The 20,897-nt window shown below is 34.1% G+C and overlaps 1 protein-coding gene across 1 annotated transcript in view; it reads right to left on the bottom strand.

Annotated features, from left to right (window-relative positions):
- Window positions 1-394: 394 nt before the first annotated feature.
- The window catches only part of Mccc1 (Methylcrotonoyl-CoA carboxylase 1), a 38,708-nt gene continuing 18,205 nt past the window's right edge, over window positions 395-20,897 (bottom strand). The window contains exons 7-13 of the mRNA XM_069812735.1: window positions 19,957-20,128; window positions 16,164-16,285; window positions 13,707-13,856; window positions 4,868-5,018; window positions 4,543-4,736; window positions 3,089-3,277; window positions 395-1,178 (exon numbers count right to left, since the gene is read on the bottom strand). Coding sequence (XP_069668836.1) covers window positions 1,053-1,178; window positions 3,089-3,277; window positions 4,543-4,736; window positions 4,868-5,018; window positions 13,707-13,856; window positions 16,164-16,285; window positions 19,957-20,128 — 1,104 coding nt within the window. The 3' untranslated portion in view covers window positions 395-1,052. The remainder of the gene's footprint in view (window positions 1,179-3,088; window positions 3,278-4,542; window positions 4,737-4,867; window positions 5,019-13,706; window positions 13,857-16,163; window positions 16,286-19,956; window positions 20,129-20,897) is intronic.

The raw sequence follows: 20,897 nt of genomic DNA, 5'->3' as shown, positions 1-20,897 counted from the left end.
GATATTTGCCCTTGAAGAACCAGGTTTGTGAAATTTCCGCAAAAACATCACCTGGACCTAAGCATAGGATAAATCTTTCAACCACCCACAAACTATGGCCATTCTATCGTCTTTAGTAAGCATGTTTATATTACCTATAAAAGAAAAACATTACATTTCAGTTTCTTGAAAATGGATCGGAACTTTTGAATCATGCTGTATATGCAATTGCATTATTTAATTCCTCTGTAAATTACGTGATTGTTCATGAGCTAAAGCTGACATTTATATGTACTAAAAGTTAATATTTTTAGACGGTATAGTTTATAAACATACAAGCCATGCCCCCATTCTTGTGATTCAGTACTTCCATTTGGTACTGTTAAGGGTGTTTACAAGATGCACTGTCTAATCCTTATTACATTACAAGTTCTCTTTTATTACATTTCAGAGTCTTCTGAATCAGGCTTAAAAATCCTCCTAACAATACCACATTCACTCAACTATACTCGGTGTCATTCTTAGCTCTTACTACATATAAATCTCAGCTTTATTCAGGACTGTGTGCATGTATATATATATATATATATATATATATATATATATATATATATACTTACACACGCATAATATGTTTAATTTCACTTTGCAATGACTGTGATCCAACATTACAACAGTCATTAAGTACATTCAGATGTAATTGCACATATCATTTTGTTTTAACATTTCAATGATATTACGAAATCAAACTAGACGAAAATATTTGTAACTATATAGTCTGAATTGGCCGTCATTATAAAAATATCGCCTTTCACAGATCTGGAATTGATAAAAATAATCCCTTTCGTCCAAAAATAATTTCATTAAGATGCAGAAATTAAAATATTGAATTTTTTCACATTTAAATACCTCCTTCCCTCACTTTAAATCCTGAGTGAAAGTATTAAAATAACTAACTATAATCTTCCTCCAAACAAGAGGATATGGTACATCAAAGAAACTAGCACTTCTTTTTGTTACAAAAATTACATGCTTCCCATGAATGCGTGTTTTGGTTTGTCTTACAGATTATCTCAGTTGTCAGCTTCTTTCTCAGCCTCTTCAACAAACTTGACGACAGCAGCATTTTTTGACACACTCTCCCCAACACTGCAGTTGACCTTCTCCACCTGGCCACCTCTTGGAGCACGAATAATATACTGAAACATAAAACCCTCAATTAATTTCAATGAAGAATCTCATACTATAATCATATTTTAGTTGGTTATTTAGCGACACTGTACCAACTTCTAGGTTATTTATCATCAATGGAATAGGCAATAGCAAGACTATACTTGGAGAGATGAGGCCGAGAATTCGCAATAGATTACCTGACATTCGTCTTAGGTTGAGGAAAACCTCGGAAAACCCCAACCAGGTAATCAGCTCAAGAAGGAATTGAACTCTTGCCTGAGTGCAATTCTGGATCAGCAGGCGAGTACCTTAACCGACTGAGCTATGCAAGTAGCTCACTGTAATGATAATTCATCATTAAAATTTCACAGATACAACAATATTACAAAGGTTCTGGGTTCAATGCCAGGTGTTGGCGGGATATTTCTCACTACCATAACTTCCAGAATGGCCCTCTGGACCCACACAGCCTCCTGTCAACTTTTGTATTGGCTCTTTCCAGGTTAAAAGGCGTCGGATCACATCACCTTATTCTAGTGCCAAGGTCATGAAAACATGATGCTTTACATTCGTGTCCCCCATGCACCTCTATGGCATCTAAAGGAGATACTTTTACTTTTTTCTACAACACTACAAAGATATCACAATGCAAAAATGCAAAAATTAGGTTTGGACACATAATATGTCATAATATGCAGTTGTTCTCGATAGTCAAAAGGAAAATAAAGTTATGAGGTCTGTGTTGCACATTTATGCTTGTCTGGTTCCTGAATCAGAGGACAGGCAAAAATTACTGGTTATCTCTTGTTCACTTTAAAATTCAATTCTGTTAGTCATTATTCTCATTTACCAACTTAGCATCACAGGTAATAAATTTCATCTAACAGATGCAGTGATCATAAAACTGGCTGCAAAACGGTATTTGTCGAATACAGGGGGGGAGAGCCATTAAAGGCTTTAAGGAACCAACCTGGACAAATACCCAATGTCCCATCCCTACCTTCCCGTTGTGCAGCTGTTAGTAAGCATAATTTTACAAGCTGAATAAAGGGAGGGGCTACTCATCAATTAGCACTGGTCAGCTTGATGAGTTAATGACTGAATTTGGTATAATTTTCCTCTATTCAATACCTAATTCCCTCTTTATCCTTTCCTATCCAGTCCTCTGACTGAACTCTTACTTTCTTCGATCCCGACGGCATTAGAGCATTCGAGGCCTAGGGGTTCATTTCACTTTCCTTCCTCCTCTTTCTACTTTTCTGTTCCTAGTGCTGACCTGCTATGGCACTAAAATCGTCCTCCAGTGGCTTAAGGAGGGAAAGCTGGTGATCAACAAGATCTCCCAACTAGGTCCAATGCACCCGTCGACCAACAGTAGGTGTGGTCCTCCAGACATTCTGGGGGTTGTGTGTGAACGAAGTAGCCACCAAAACGTTAAAATATGGTGTTCACTTAAATCGGCTACAACTTGCCATTTTCACTTCAAATCAAGAAATGGATTCAGAACATCTCAAAATCTGTGCGTCAGTGGCTAACCATGACAATATCTTTGAAAAATATTGGAGTGCAAGAGGTCAAATGACTTTATTGTCAAATGCCTGCATTAGAAAACAACAACATGATCATAAAACTTCAATTCTCTAGTCTAGAAAAGTCCAGCAAGGTCTTCACGTGGAAGTATTACCAACCTCAACCCAACCTAACCCACCGACTGATCCACGACCAAGCAAGCAAGCAAATTTCAAGAAGTTCAATTTTTATCTGGTTTCTTCAATCTGCAATTATATATGTATTTAAAACTAACGAAAAAAAAAAATGTTTTCTTCTGAAGATGAAGAATGATTTTGGGCAAGAGCACGCAAGTGTATGTGATACCTACTTCCCAAATAGTTAACATCTGACATCCTGTGACGTAACTTCACTTATGAGAGCATACCTCCATCTTCATAGCAATAATGACGAGAAGGGGATCTCCTAGCTTAACAATGTCTCCTGATCGCACAAACAACTTCTCTACTACTCCAGGCATTGGAGCAACTGCTGTGTCACCACCTGAAGCTCCACCACCAACCATCTGCTGTGTCATGAACTTTGGGACTGGTAAGGAAAATCGGCAGCTGCCGTCCTGTAAAGTATACCAAGACATCTTGTATAAAAGCATGCATAATAATAGAAATTTGCACAATGGTGCATGTGGATACAATAAAAGAGAATAAAAACATTTTCTGACATAACTAAGAATTTTCAAGACATAATATTCGCCTAATATTGAAAATGTTTACATCATTTGCAGACATAACAAAACAGAAACAACAAAAACAATTTTCTTGAAACTTTTCAAGACAACATGAACTTAATATTGTATGTGACTGTGTGGGAAAGATGAAGAGTAAGGAAAGGAAAGAAAGAGAGTGAGTAGGTGAGTGAATGAGTCAGTAAGAGTGTGAGTGAGTGACGGAGAGAGCACAAGTGGAAAGTTGAAATAAAAGTAGAATTTGTTCTTACTATATCAAAACATGAAAATTTAACTAAATCACATTTTTTTTAAACTCAATAAATATTTGGCAGTCTTCAGTTCCATAATTGCTATGGCAAAGATCAGAATTAAATTCTATGCTTTATTTAATAATTTGGACTATAGTGAATATTTAGCATTGACAGCACTGACCTGCGGCAATCTTTCAGGGTGGTCCTCTCAAAATCAATACATTTAAGTAAAGGTTGAGAAGATTAGACTGACAATGTAATTTGTAGGTGCAGTGTAAATATCTAAGTTGTGTCATGTAATTAATTAAGTTGATATGTAATTAATTAAGATATGTAATTAAGTTGATATGTAAATAAATTAAGGTGATATGTAATTAATTAAGATGATAATATTACCTATTACGTAATTAGTTAAGGTAATATGTAATTACTTAAATTGGTAATAGTTGGGTGAAATAAGTTAGGTTTACTTTTGCTTATTGTAAGCATTATTATAGCATAGTTTTTATTTATAGTCCTAGGTTTATTGCATCTATTTATTTATAGTTAGAAGTAAATTTACGTTTATTTTGTTACTGTAATTATTGTATTATTGTAATGGTATTATTGTATATTATATACCACTGCCACCGGGTGTATACCCAATTGTTGTTAATAAATAAATACATACATACATACATACATACATACATACACATGATAGTTTAATAAAGTAAAAGATTGAAATCTGAAAAAAAAGCAATGAACCAGCAAAGAAACAAACGAATGAATGAGTGGAGTTAATGATTGTTATGTTACATTATCAGATTTTAGGAGACACAATATACCAGTGTAGTAGTCATATAACAAGGCAATTAAGTGAATAATTACAACAAATAAAGTTATAATTAACTTATTTGTTACCTTAGTGAACAAATAAACATCCGTGGGACTGACGACTACACGTGACTTCATCACCTGCTTGTCCACGTAACAGATCATTTCTAATTTATTGTCAGTACTGGAGAGCTTTCCAAATACTTCATGCTCTTTGTCAGCTCCGTCAACTTTAACTAGGTAACCATCAGGTCTTTTATATGTGATCTGTGCTGAAACAGCTGCAACAAGATATCACTACAGCAGTTCGCTTTGACACAAAAAAATAAAAATGATATGGATATATACAGGAAATGAAAAATTAGTCTTGGCAGCACCATACACTTTTAGAATTTAGTTTTTCATTACATACCTTTTTTCCCACAGGTGAATTTGATATTTCGCACTAGCAAATGGTTAAGCCTCATTCCCATTTCTGAAGAAAATGGACTAAAAGGATCACTGGAGGCAGCTGCAGCCTTCTGAGCTTCAAGTTTCTCATTCAGAACCAATGCCAGCACTGCCTGCAAACAGACATTGACATTATCCTGCAGCACTCATATTACACAGGCAACTGTATATCATCGTTGATTTTATGAAACCTCCTATGTGACATTACAGAGCATAATTTTTCAGGAAGAACAAACTATTAATTAAAAAAGAAGAAATACCAATCTATATCACAGACACACTCATTGCTAAAACTCCAGTTGTGAACAAAATTCCTCCATGGAAATGGGTGATTCCAGAATTTATACAGATGGATCTCCAAATCCTAATAATGGGACATCAGGAGTAGGGTATTATATTCCAAAATATCAAGAAAGTTATTTTATACCATGTTCATCTTCCTCCAGTCTTGACACTGAATTGCTAGCTATTGATGCTGCTCTTCAGTGTGTTACTCAAATTTCTGAAAAATCTATTTGCATACTTACCGACTTCAAGGGGGCTATATTTAATACAGTAGCGTGCAAATTAATCCGAACATGACATATTTTTACATTTTCTGTCATTGTTGGCCTCACAGTTGCTCATACCGCTTTAATTGACATCTGTAGTACGTGTAATTCCATTGTTGAAGGTCTGTCATTATTTTTTTTATATGTGACATTTTGCCTGTCGTTTTGTACTTATAAGCATTTCAGTTGTGTTGAAGACTTAATACTGCAATCCTGTGCACATTCTGTCGTCTTCACAAATGGATACAATTCCACGAAAATGGTCTAAAATTATAACATTAGCAGAGCATTCTTCTATGACACAGAGGCAAATTGCTGCAGAAGGTCACATCGGTTTGGCTACTGTTAATTCGATCATAAAACGATACAGGGATCCATCAAACCCCAGAAAAAAGGAAACTGTGGCCGGAAAAGGAAGACTTCACCTACAGATGATCGTTTAATTGTCAGGAAAAGTAAATTAAATCCTAGACTAACTGCTGTCGACTTAACCCGCAAGTTAATGGCTACCACTGAGGCGAATATTCACGTCACAACAGTGCGGCATAGGCTTTTGGAAGCTGGACGAAGGGCTCGTAAGCCTATTAAGAAGCAACTGCTAACCCCTGTTATGTGCAAAAAACGTTTAATGTGGGCAAAATTACATCAACACTGGACAGTGAATGACTGGAAGAATGTACTTTTTTCCGATGAGTCTCATTTCGAGGTCCACGGCCACCGTGTTTCTTAAGTACGGAAAGGATCCGAAAAAGTAACAGCAGCTATCTCCAACAAGCACCCAAATACCCCCCTAAAGTAATGTTTTGGGGTTTTTTACACATGAAGGGCCTGGAGCATTAATACCTATCAAGGGAATGATGAATTCTGACAAATATATTCACTTATTGGAAACCAGAATCGTACCCCAGCTGCAAAAATCATTTACGGATGGCAGAGGTGTGTTCCAACAAGACCTGGGACCATGCCATACATCTCGAAAAACTACAGAATTCTTCAACAAGAAGAATATTCAGGTACTCCCCTGGCCAGGCAACTCACCCGACATCAACCCCATTGAGAACTTGTGGTCAATTTGCAAAAGAAGAATGCAAAAAATGGATTGTTCTACAAAGGAGATGATGATTTCTGCCCTCATTGGTGTATGGTTTCGCGATGAAGAAATGAAGAATATTTGTTGGAAATTAGTGGAATCCATGCCAAATCGTCTCAGAGCTGTTATTAGGAACAAGGGAGGCCACATAGATTACTGAGGTATGTCTTAGATCCTTTTTTTATCCCGTTTGAGTGTTTTTGCATCAGTAATTATGTTGTTCGGATTAATTTGCACGCTGCTGTATAATTAAATATGTACCAAACCTATATGCACATAGAATTATTCCAATTCAGAAACAGCTAAGTAAAGTAAGAGAACTCCAAAAGGAAATAACATTTCAATGGATACCTAGTCATTGTGATATACCTGGAAACGAGAAAGTCGATAATATTGCAAAACAGGCAACATATTTGCAATCAAGACCTCTTCAAGTGATATCTCTATCCAGTGCTTTTGCTTCAGTAAGGTCTCATTTTACAAACCTATGGATCAACTATTGGCTCTCTTCTGACAAAGGAAAGATTTTACAGTCTGTACAAAAGAAACCAAATGACCTGAAAATGTACAAAAACTTGCCCAGACATGTTCAAACATTTTTAACAAGAGCCAGAACAGGTCACATTGTCACTCAATTGTACTTACACCGATTTCACATTTCTGATAATCCTACTTGTCTGTGGTGTAATAATCATGATGAAGATCTGGAACACATTCTTCTATACTGTGCATCCATAAACCGCAAAAGAGATAAATTAAAATCATCAGTACCAGTTGCAGAAGACACAGCCCTGCAGTATACATTGACTACACCCCAACTCTGGCTACTAGCAACAGGCATCTATAATAAACACGGATCAAAGTACCCCTCATTTCTCATGAAAAACAACAACTGAATAGACTACAGTGGACTATAGTGGACTTTATGTTGTCAGCGAACAGCTGAATACATTAAGAAGATTGAAACTATTAATTAAACATCAATAGGCATACACTGATCCTCGATGATATCATCATATTCACCAATGTTTTCTATCGAATTATCTAATATTCTTATGTAGGGCTATTGATATTTAATTACTTTTTTCTTCCTCCTGAAAAAATTATACTGTGTACTGTCACATAGGAGGCTTCATAAAAATCAACGACGATATGACAGTATGGTTTAAAGCAACTATACATTCAGGGAGCATACCACAAGTCAAAGAGCTATTGTGTCGCTTTCCATGCAGGATATGTAATAAGTCCATGTGTTTTGGTTAGACTTTTGCAGAGTACTGCCATTCTTTTCCTATAACTCCACAAATTCTTCATTAACCTTTTCGCTGCTTAGGCTGTCAGAGTAACGGCAGACAAATTCATCACGTACGTATCCTTACATCACCCATCACTCCGATGGTACAGGTGATGCAATAGAAACAAGGCTTCCAAAGCATAGAATGGAATCTCTGAACGTGGTTTAACTCAGAGTATATTCCCCAAGTTTCATGTGTATATTTAACCTACAAAATAATTTGTAAAAAAAAAAAAAATCAGCAGTTAAAAGGTTAAGCATTATCATCTTTAGTAAGTAAAATTTATTCCACAATTCTAACTCTTAGACAATGAAATACAGTTGAGGCAATTTTAAAAGAAGAACACAATGAATTCAGACCAGGATGTCCGACAAGAGACAACATACTCATGATAAATTTATAAATATAAGAAGTGAATACAGTGAAACCTCTCCTTATGGACACCTCCAAGATACGGACACTCCTCATATACGGACAGATTTTTATGTCCCAACTGAAATAATATAGAAATAATGATAAATTTAACTCTCGTTTACGGACACTCTCAGACACAGACACGGACAGCTGTTTCACAGTCCTAAAGCTTGCTTTACCTCCTGACTGCGGACAGAACTTGGATTTCAAGACCTAATGTGTTACAAAAATGGAAAATTTAGTTTTGAGAACTGTACAGAAATTCTTTAACATGAAAAAAAGACAACAAGGGTCTGGTAGGCTACCCCTAGCCCAGCTGGCTATCCCTTGTTAGCTGGAAGCAGGTGGATAAACAAAGTCAAAAAATTTAACCTGTCTGATAGGTCCAAGATTTCCGTGATCGTGAAATTGTATTCGACACATGGTAGGGTTAGTAGGATTATTCTCTTCACTTCAATCAGCTGTTCGGTTTCGAGAGACATGGCACCTGAATGTAAAGGTTAAGTTGAAAACTGTAAATTACAGTGCTGCGTAACTGTAGACCTAGAATAAAATTGCATGGCACAGTACTGTATTTTCCTTTTTCGGTCTTATCTACTGTAGTTCAAAGTTGCAAAGAATTTACTGTAGTATAGTAGACTGTATTTAGAACTAAACTACAGTAATACATTTCATTTAAACATAAAGCGATACATAATGCATATTATAAATTTACTGTTAGATTAGGGAGCCTCCCTCCCAATAAAAGACACCTCCCAGATGCAGACAGATTGGTTTCACTGTACATCTGGAAACTCACATAGCTTTTAACGTGAAGCACTAAATAAAGTACTGTACTGGCCCAAATATAGTACAATGTTTTTTTTTTTTTTTTACATAAAAACAGCTGTATGAAAACCATACTCATATAATAGCAGCGTAGTCTTTTTCAGTCATAAAAGTACTTCTAGTCTTTTTTAGTCATAGAAGTAGTTGTAGCCTTTTTCAGTCGTAAAAGTAGTTTATTTGTAAGATTCACAGACTGCCACCATATGTAATTCTAAAATGGAAAACCCTTCCTAAAGAGCAATTACACGACAGGAATCTTAATTTGTTATTCTTTTCGTGGTAACACGACTGAAAAATCATAAAGCAGGTAGCAGAAGTAGACACTGATTTAGTCATTGTTATTCCAGGGGGGATGGCACCTCAGCTTCAAGTGTTAGATGTTGCTGTTAATAAATCCTTTAAGGATAACCTAAACACACACAATAATGACTGGTTCCTTAAAAGAGGTCATGCTTTAACCAAAACAGGCAAATTGAAAAAACCAAGTGAATAACCACAGCATGAAGTAGAATTAGCAGTCAGTCAATTGTGAAGGGTTTCAAAGGTGCTGTACTTCTAATAACATGGATCAGTGAGGACGATTACCAAACTGAAGAAGGAAATGATGACGATGATGATGATGATGAAATCCAGAAGTGATAACCAGAAGAGGACGTTGCTAAAGAGTGAAACTGGAAACTTGACAATAGCTTTAAACATGTACAATACTTTTTTAATTCTATAACATTTTCAAAGTGTAGGTAGTATTATATTGGGATAGTTTAATTTTTCCATGTAGAACATCTGAAAAATTGTGACTACTATTATATTATTTTGACAACGCACTAGATTGGAGCCAATGTGGTAAATCAAAGAAAACTCTAACCCAGAAGTTGACATGTGTACACCTTTGGTGGGCTCCCATTCAACAACGCTACATGAATATTTCTGTGTTGTATTAAGTACTAGCTGAAATCACCTATGTTTTCCTTTCTGCTTCTATTTTTAATTAAACTGGTTGTTAGACTTTTCGGAAATCTCTGAAATCCAACTACAGACAACCAAAACGAATTGTCTTTCCTAAGCTTTCCTCATCCCTAAAAGGTTAATCTTTCCATAGCGTCATGTACATGAATTAATGAACTTCTTAGCCAAATGTCTGCCAGGGTTAACTCAATTTAATCACCTGTAGATCAAGCATCGAAAAGAAAACATTTCGCCATGTGCCTTACATTCACCTGTTTTTAATTTATTCATTCACTCATTTATTTATTCTGATGTAGTTAAGGCCATTAGGCCTTCTTCCACACCGCCAGAAATACGAATAAAATAATAGAAAATGAAACTATAAACAAAATTAAACCAAACGAAAATATATGTTGTTGTTTTCTAATGCCAGGCATTTGACAATGAAGTCATTTGACCTCTTGCACTCCAATATTTTTCAAAGATATTATCATGACCAGCCACTGAAGCACAGATTTTCAGATGTTCCGAATCCATTTCTTGGTTTGAGTTGCACAATGGACAGTTAGGGGACTGATATATTCCAATTCTATGCAGGTGTTTGGCCAAACAATCATGGCCTGTTGCCAATCTAAATGCAGCTACAGACGATTTTCGTGGTAAATCGGGAATTAACTGTGGATTTTGATGCAGAGAGTTCCATTTTTTCCCTTGGGATTGTGTTATTAAATTTTGTTTCTTGAAGTCTAAGTATGTAGATTTAATAAATCTTTTCACAGAGTAATACGTAGATTTAGTAACAGGTCTGTAAGTAGCAGTGCTGCCCTTCTTTGCTAAAGCATCCACATTCTCATTTCCCAGGATTCCACAATGGGATGGTATCCATTGGAATACAATTCTTTTATTGAGTGATATTAATTGAGAGAGCATTTTAGTTATTTCTGCTGTTTGAGATGAAGGTGTGTGTTTAGAGACTATTGATAGAATAGCTGCTTTGGAGTCTGACAATATAACTGCATTCCTAAATTTATTGATGTGGCATACAAGATCCCTGAGACTTTCCCTTATTGCAATGATTTCACCATCAAAACTTGTTGTTCCATATCCAAGAGATCTATAAGGTGAGAAGAGACAGCACGTAACACCTGCACTGGCACCTTGTTCTCTGGAGATCAAGGATCTGTCGGTGTATAAATGAAGCCAGTTTTGTGGAGGGTACCTAATATTGTCTCTAAAGACAATTGTTTCAGTATTTCAGTGTTTACTTCTTATTTCAGTATTTCTTCTGTTAAATTTAGATTATATTCTATATTTAATAGAGTTAAAGAGTTTGGTTTAATTTGTAAGTTTTCTTTTAAATTCGGGATATTGATTTTCTGTTTTAATTCTTGAACAATGGATATGAAACTTTTTTGAGTTTTCAATCTACAGAGAGGACTGTATGAATGCAAATTGTTTTCTGGTAATCTGATAAGTTTTTCATATTGAATCAGTGCTTTTTCTTCTATTGTCATTTTGATGCTGTTACTGTTAGTTAGGAATCTCAAAGAATCTATTGGAGTTGTTTTGATTCCACCAGTAATGAGTCTGAGAGCTTGGTTTTGAACATATTCTATGTCGTTTATGAAAGGTGAAGTAATCAAAATTTCTCCGCAGTATGTCAGCACTGGCTGTATAAACATTTTGTATGTAGTGTTCAAAGTATTCCTAGAGCATCCCCATTTCTTTCCTGCTAGTCTTTTTAGAAGGGAGATTCTTTTACGAGCTTTTTCAGAAATGTATTTCAAATGGTTGCTCCATGTTAACTTACTATCGAAAATAACTCCAAGATATTTGGATTCATAAGTCCTAGGTAGGTGTTGGCCATTGTATTGGATATTGAATTCTCTTTCTTTTTTACAGAGTGAAAATATTTGGTAGTTACTTTTGCTTAAATTGAGTGTCATCAAATTTGATGTATTCCATTCATGTAGTTGATTTAGAGCTTTAAGAGCAGAATTTTGAATTTTGTCAAACTCTAACCCAGAAGTTGACATGTGTACACCTTTGGTGGGCTCCCATTCAACAACGCTACATGAATATTTCTGTGTTGTATTAAGTACTAGCTGAAATCACCCGTCGTTACCTGTGTTTTCCTTTCTGCTTCAATTTTAAATTAAACTGGTTGTTAGACTTTTCGGAAATCTCTGAAATCCAACTACAGACAACCAAAATGAATTGTCTTTCCTCTATATACAGGCTACAGTCACACAACCTAGATTGTCTAGATTTTGGCCTTCATGATGTATCAACAATGTTATTTCATTTCGTGTTATTTTCCACGGCCTCATGGAAGTCGATGTTGAATACAACAGACAATAATAAAGAACAATTGACTGTATAAGATTGCATTTTAATATTATACATGAATGTTTGATTGTATTTATTTTTACTTGTTATCTTTTTAATTAATTTAACGTCCATTTGTCCGATTTTAATGTAGCCTATGTTCTTCTCCTGATTATGAAGGTTACATATGAAAACTTTGGCAAGTATCGGTCAAAGCGTGTAGATTTGTAGAGAGTACATACATATATACATAGCCACATTGACTTTTATATATAAGAGGATTGATACTAAAACTTTGTGTTGTACTAGTAGACTATATTGTAAAACTCTTCTGTATATATTTCAACTAGACTCTGACTATGATTAAGACTTTATAGTACTATTAAGATTTTTTTCTTTCGTTTGACATGTTCCATATTCTAGCTGTGAAGCGATGTACGAATACCATGGAATGTTAATAAATACAATACAATACAAAAGGCAGCACTGAGCACGAAGTGTGCAGATATGTGAGTGACCTGCAGCCAATCAGTGGTGGATTTAGCCAAAAGGGTGCCACTGTAATAGCACAGAATGTGAAAACTCAATCTAACAAAGCCAGATGGGAAATGACATCTGTTTGTCCATCAAATAGAAGATCAATAATTCTCTATCTGCTTTATAACATGACGTTATATATATATGAACTTTTGCACTTTTATGCCATACTGAATCAGTCTTGAGTGCGCCACTGCCTACTGGTTTAACTCACAAAATGTTTTGACTAAAGACTTTCTACAATGATTGTATACTCTCGTGCAGAAAGCAGAGTTGCAAACCACTATTCTAATCAATACTACACAGCATTTAAGACAAGCTATTTAAAGCATAAATAAAAGCATATTTGTTTTGAAAATAGAGAAATATCCAAGCCAAAGTCATATATTCTGTAAGATCAAAACTAGACTTCACTCTTTCACCAATATTACTTCACATAAATAACATAATCAGACAATGGAATGAAGAAGTGAGTCAAGGAATAACTTTATATACCAATGACCAAAAAGAAAATTATGATAAACTGTAAGAAAATAACATCAAGATCGTCGTCATCATCATCTTCTTCTGCTCCTCCTCATTTCAGGACCTGTTCCATTTCACCTTAGATCAGTCGTAAAATTTTAACTGTGTTTTGTTTGTTCTTGTTTTACTCAATGTTCGTTTTAATACTTTACATATGCTTTACGATTTCGTTATTTTATTTGTTATGCCATAGTTTTAATTAACTGTCAAGTTCAAGAATAGAATAAAATTAAACAACATTCTCTTGTCTACACTGAATGAAATGATATTGTGATTTGTAATGTTTACCTGTACAATCATGCTGTCCGAAGGAGACTTCTCTACTAAAAGTTCTGAATGATGGTGATCTATGAAATTTGTATGGACATGTCCCGAAATAAATTCTCTATGGTTGCACAAATCTATCAAAAAGTCTACATTAGTGTCCACACCAATTATCTGCGAATAAACAAACAAAGAACATATAAACATATTAAAACATATTATTATAAACATATTAAAAAACGAGTATATACTTAATGGTGAATTAATTACTGATGGATGAATGATAGTATGAATAAAAGAATCATCAAGTAACGAAGAAAAAGATCAAATATTAATTTGTACAGGCATAAATGAACAATAATTATATATAGAAAAAGAAATGGATGAGTAAATTAATAAAGAAATAAATTAATGTAAAAATATAAATAACTACACAAACAATATTAAATACAGAAACCTTTTTTTTTGCAGATGTCACTAGTGCATTTTATATTACTGACTCCATTGAAGAACTGTTTGAAAAGTTTGAGGCAGACATTATTACTCTTGAAAACTGTAAGCACAAATAAGCTTTCTTTGAATTTGAATAAAACTCTCTTACTATTTCTCTAATCTTCTTTGTATTATATTATTCCGAAAAAAAAAATTGAAGTTTAACGATTCTATAATACAAAAAGCTGCATCAGTTAAATTTTTTAGCTTTGACTGTTGATGAACATTTAACATGGGTTAAGCATATTTTAAGGAAGCTTTTAATAGAAAAAGGAACATCTTCTGCGGACCTCTGGAGAAAGAACTAAGGAAGAGGCTAGTGAAGTGCTTTGTGTGGAGTGTAGCATTGTATGGGGGAGAAACATGGACATTACGACGAAGTGAAGAGAAGCGACTAGAAGCATTTGAAATGTGGATATGGAGAAGTGAAGTGTGAAGAAACAAAGCTGTGTTTGGAGTGGATGAAGAAAGAATGATACTGAAATTGATCAGAAAGAGGAAAAGGAATTGGCTGGGTCACTGGCTGAGAAGAAACTGCCTTCTGAAGGATACAATGGAAGGAATGGTGAAAGGGAGAAGAGTTTGGGGCAGAAGAAGATATCAAATGATAGACGACATTAAGATGTATGGATCATATTATGAGGAGAAAAAGAGGAAGGCAGAAAATAAGAAAGACTGGAGAGTGCTGGGTTTGCAGTGAAAGACCTGCCCTTGGGCAGAACACTATGAATTAAAAAGTATATTTTGGCTGTCTGTAACAAGACTGCTCCAATTTCTGGTATTTTTAAGACTTAAAAGATCTTTGCCTATATCTTGTTTTTTGAATGTATATTAATTATGCTTTTATCCATTCTAATTTGATGCATATGTCATTTATTTGGAGACATAACAAGAAAACTGCTTTGAGACCTTTGCAAATTATTCAAAATAGAGCTTTAAGAAATCTATTACGTTTTCATTATTTGACTCCAGTTAAATATCTTTATCAAGTTTCCTTCCTTCTATCAGTTGAATTAATTATCAAATTAGGTGCTGCTATTTTCATATACACAGTTATTAACAATTTAATACATAGTAATATTACATTTCAGTTTAATAAAGATATACATACTTATTCAAAAGACAAAAAGAAAATATATTTTTTTCTTAGCACGGCTCAGTAACTTATGGTATGAAAGGGATTAAGCATTTTTTAATCACAACTTTTAACCAACATCCTTTAAAATACAAAATTTTACCAAATTCCAGTGTTTTAAGTGTTTAAAAAAACGTTTTTGGGAAGATCATTTATTTTAATTCTCGGTTGATTTATTTATTTGGTGGTTTCAAACTTTTTCTTCATTCTCCTCAAAACTTTATGTTACCTTACTGTTTGTTCTTATTCTTCCTTGGATTTATATTTTCACCAGAAATAGTGTCGAATATACTTTCTTTCTTTAATTCTTGTGAATATAACCCATATTTAGGGACTATACAAGAACATATACATATGTTGTACAATATAATTTAAGAAGTCATGAAACTACAGTCTGTGAAAGATATACAGTACAATATCTCGAAGCTTAAATTATATCCCTGGCACTTTAACTTGTTCTTTATCTCGAATATTTATTTTTATAGTGTAATATACAGAGCAACTTGTCTCATTCGAAGGTTTTAATTCGAATCTTCCACCGATTACTGTCGAGATATCGAGGTTTGTAAATAACAAATAAATAAAAATAAATAAAACAGTTTTGCGACAGTAGTGTATACAATAAATGAAAATGAGAGTGAAAAATAAAATACTCTGAGGAGATCTGCCTCCTGGTCACTTTTTCGAATGCAGATACTACTAGATTTAATCCCAATCAAGGTCCACTCCTTCAGCTGAATGACTGCTATAAATGGGTGTACAAAGAAAAATCACCAGTTGTCTCACAACACATATTATAAAATAGTCTGAAGTTGTATTTCACCAAAAGAAGACAAGTTCGTATAGTTACTCACATTGTATTCAGCAAGTTGGGCTCTCATCTTCATGAGAGCATCAGTTCGATTCTCACCCCAAACAACTAATTTTGCAATCATGGGGTCATAGTGCACAGACACCTCATCTCCCTGTCGTACACCTACACAAAAATGGTCCAAGTATAAGATTCACTATACAAATTCTTTTAAGAGAACTTGTGCGTGTATGCATGGAGAAAAAAATAAATAAATAAATAAAAAAATAAATAAAAAAAATAAAAATTTGCTAACATTTAAACTGCATCTGCACAAATAGTTAGTCATAATTTAAACAATTTTTACTGCCTTATAATGGATCATTTAGGAATATTTTAAGGTGTGACACACGATTTTTCCTTTACTCACTATTACATTATATATATATATATATATATATATATATATATATATAGAACAATTAATTTACTTTCATGATCGTGCCTTAATAATTATTATTATTATAATTTATCTATATATATAAAATTTGAACTGGTAATGGAAATTAAGGGAAAACAACTGAACAGATTTGTCATTTTGAAGCTTGGCATCCAAGGATTTTCAGAAAAATAGTAACTTTCAGTGAAGTGTTAGTTTTCCTATATAATTTTCCTATTTTCCAAAATCCATCTTTCATCAGTTTTGAGAACTAGTAAGTATTTCAGAATAAAACAAAACACACACTACAATAAACAATAGGCTATTACACGAAGGCCATGACCTGCAGGGTTGCTCACATATTTAGAGCTCAAATTCAATTTGTTATTAAAAACTTCTAGACTTACTAAAAATAATTTACAGGTCTGACTCTGCGGTGTGTAATTTTCTGGGTACAGCTGTGTATTGGATATTAAAATCTACAAAACTTGAGGTGGTTTGATCACATTATTACCATTAGAAATGAAATATTATTATAGTTAATGCCATGATGTGACTATTTTTCATTAATTGTACATATTAATGCTATATTGATGATATTGTGACAGCGACGTGAGATTCGAACTCATGACCAGCGGGAGATTCGAATCTCACGTCGCTGTCACAATATGAAAGTGAAACGTTTAGGGGTTATGTAAGTAGATGTAGAGAATATCTTAAATTAGATCTTCATTTCTATAATTTATTGAGTGGCGGCTATATAGTATATAAACTACAAAACTTACGTAAGATAATAATATTGTTATTAAAAATCAAATATTTTATAGTTATTAATCAAGTGGGGTTGGATGTTTTTCATATAGGCCCTACTTAATGACGATGTGGTATAGATATTTATATGCGTCATTCTCTTCAGTATTGGCTCGAGAGAGCGCAAAAATTATAGTTCCTAAGAAAGACCAAATGGTATTACTTACTGATAAAATAGAAGCCTACAAAATTATGTAGTCTCCCGATCACTTCAGCAAGATCTCTTAGCAGGATAAAATGATTTTACCCTCTACATTTCAAGCCCTACATGCAGTAGCTATACCAAGATGCTATGTCTATTGTTCGAAAGCATAGCAAACCTGACATTTTTTTAACTTTCACCTACAATCCACAATGACCTGAAATAGCTATTGCTTTACTCCCACATGAAAAACTCACTGATCGTCCTGACATCATTACTTGCGTTTCCGCGTTGAAACTCAAAAACTGAAGGTGGATAGGTTCAAGAAAAAGTATTTGGCATTAAAAAAAACCATTCAGAGGGAGTATGTTTCATTATTACGGAAGCAAATAACTTTCAAAATGTCTGGTATTCTTCATTGAAAATAAATCTGAAAAATTTTTATTTGAACGTCTAATGAACTTAGTTTGCAGCATTTGCTGCACAAGCCACTAGTATATATATATATATATATATATATATATATATATATATATATATATATATATATATTTTGTATTCCAATCTCAAGACATAATATTCACTAGCAATATGTTATGTCCCAAAGTTGCAAGAATTAAAACATTTTGCAAATGTCTGCCAAGTCCACAGCCATAATAGCAAAATGTAGTATCCCACATATTTGAGGGTTACAACATATTGCAGCTATGCATAACGTGGCCCTCCGAAGTGGTGTGCAATTTGAAAATGGGTCACAGTCCTGCCATCTATCCTCAATATGCGGAACCCGAATCATACAAAGTGTAGTGGGTAGGCATTAGACACACACACACACACATATTGCAGCTAGCCAGTTTGTTGGTATCTGTGGCAATAATGCCAGTAACAAACCATTGGCAATGGAAAATATTTACTGATATTTCATATTACAGCAATTTGTAAATTATTTTTTATACAGAAGTGGAATAATTATTGGTTTTCTGTTTACTGTACTGTGAAAGTTATTGTATGGTTTCCAAGTTACACAGGATGTAAAAAAATTATGTTACAAGGCTCGGTGGTAGGTAGATAGGTACCATCTGATCATATTTTGTTAATAAACCCATGTCCAGAAACACTTTACGTGCTAGCATCTCTGAATTGTGGAAGAGGATGTAGGCAGTACGGATCACAAAAGCTAGGAAAGAAGTACAGAAAAGGGGGTTTTCTCCAGGTACTCCGGTTCTCAATAATCATCATCATCATCATCATCATCATCATCTGTGGTGCACTCTGGATACTCCCTACATTTCTTGGCATTAGTGACATGTATGAACTGCTCATAGAGTTGGGAAGAATAATGACAAATTAAGGACCCTGCCCTTGGATTAGAAATATTTTAGTAAAATTCCACATTCGAATTGTTTCTGACATGTCTGTAGTCGAATTTTGTTCATATTCAGTAAAAATGTGTTAATTCATTTGAAAAGCATGCAAATTAACTGTCAGGCCTTTTCTTTGAAAAATAAAAATTGGTTTATTTCAATCCCTAAGATAAAAGAGTGAATTATTTCAAATCAGTTTTAATGACATTCTTTCTTGAATTTATATTTTCACCAGAAATAGTGTCGGATAAAACATGATAGGTCATACATTTCCAAAAATGTATACTTCAAAGTAATAATTGTTAAAATCCAAAACGTGTCACACACCAGAAACTTTTTTGGACATGAATTGCAGAGAGTAGATTACTCAGCAGTAATTAATGTAGTGTTAGTGGCTTTTTCATTTTATTTCAGAGCTTATATTAGCATTGAAGCTTTAAGATATGGAACAAGTCAAAATTTTACAACATAATTTTTTGGTGAGCTGTAGTGAGATGAGGCCGAGGATTCGCCACACATTACCTGGCATTTGCCTTATGATTGGGGCAAACCTCGGAAAAAACCCAACCAGTAATCAGACCAAACGGCAATGAAATGAGATGAGGCTAAGGACTTGCCATAGACCACCCAGCATCCACCCCATGACTGGGTAAAACCTCGGAAGAAACCAACCAATCAGAACAAACGAGGGATCCAACCCAAGCCCAAAGCAGCAGGCCAATGAATCTGCCGACTGAGTTTAACAGATAGATCATCAATAACAAATTCTGCAAGCTGTCTTTAGTAAATTTTCGTATACAGTAGCAGATATGTATTTTACTATCACTAACTCACTATACCACCCACCACACCTTAGCAGTGAGATTGTGAAATTGTATCTTTTTGATCAAATGCGTTCATAACATATAACTAAATATTATTGTTTCTAATAAAAGACACTCAAACAAGCTTCCTCTAACAATAAGTCATTATTGCCTTTTCCATAACAAGTTATAACATGACAAAAGAATGTGCATACTACATATTAAGATACTAATCAACACATTAGACATGTGAATTTTAATTTTTGTATAAGCAAATGCCATCTTTTTTTTTTTTTTACCTGTTTCCACACGAACATCTGTGCTTGGCAATGGTGTAGACAAATAATGCAGTGGTCCAGCACCAGGCATAAAATTGTTATTTGGACTTTCGGCATAGATACGGGCCTCGAATGCATGACCTCGAAGTAGAATTTCCTCTTGTGATAATGGAAGTTTCTCTCCACCAGCCACCTGTGAAATGTAGTTTCTCTCTCAAGAACATTCCTAGGAAAATCTCTGTGTTACTCTTATTCAATGGTTCAGCAACAGGACAGTACAAGCATTCACACTGAGGAACTAGGGATTAGTCTCTGAAGCTAGCTATTCTCAGATTTCCGCAGTTTTGGCAATTGCTAATTTTTCATTTAATGTCCCTTTTCAATTACATACATAATTCAGGACGAAAATATTATGATATGATTATAATGAAGATGTTAATATGAATGACAAAAGAAATTGAATACATGGAAAAAGTCTAACGCCAGAGTCATTTTGTCAACCAATGATCATATTATATATCATATAATCTGTCCAGAATCAATCCACATCACTTACGTTGAGGAATTCAAAACTGATTAAACTTGATGCTCTTCTTCTGTGGGTATACTGGTTTATAGTCTCGTTTCACAGAATAGTAATTATGTAATTAACTCCCCATTTCAATCAGACTATTCAAAAATGCTCAAATAAATTAGTAACTATAATTACTATTTTCAATCCATTTTCAAATATTCAGAGACAATCAGATAGTGAGTATTATAATTATTTTTGAAGTCCTTTTTCAACTATAGAAAATATTCAGATACGAACAGATAATAAATACAGATATAATTATTTAAAATCCATTTTCAAGTACAGAGACACTCAGACAATGAATGTAGTTATAATCATTATTTAAAGTCAATTTTCAATTACACAGACTATTAACCCAGATAAGACTGACGTCCTACATATAGGTCAC

This window comes from Periplaneta americana, chromosome 16, assembly GCF_040183065.1.
Source record: "Periplaneta americana isolate PAMFEO1 chromosome 16, P.americana_PAMFEO1_priV1, whole genome shotgun sequence".
Lineage (NCBI taxonomy): Eukaryota > Metazoa > Arthropoda > Insecta > Blattodea > Blattidae > Periplaneta > Periplaneta americana.
Note: the sequence above shows the minus strand (reverse complement) of the source record. Positions and strands in the feature narration are given on the sequence as shown.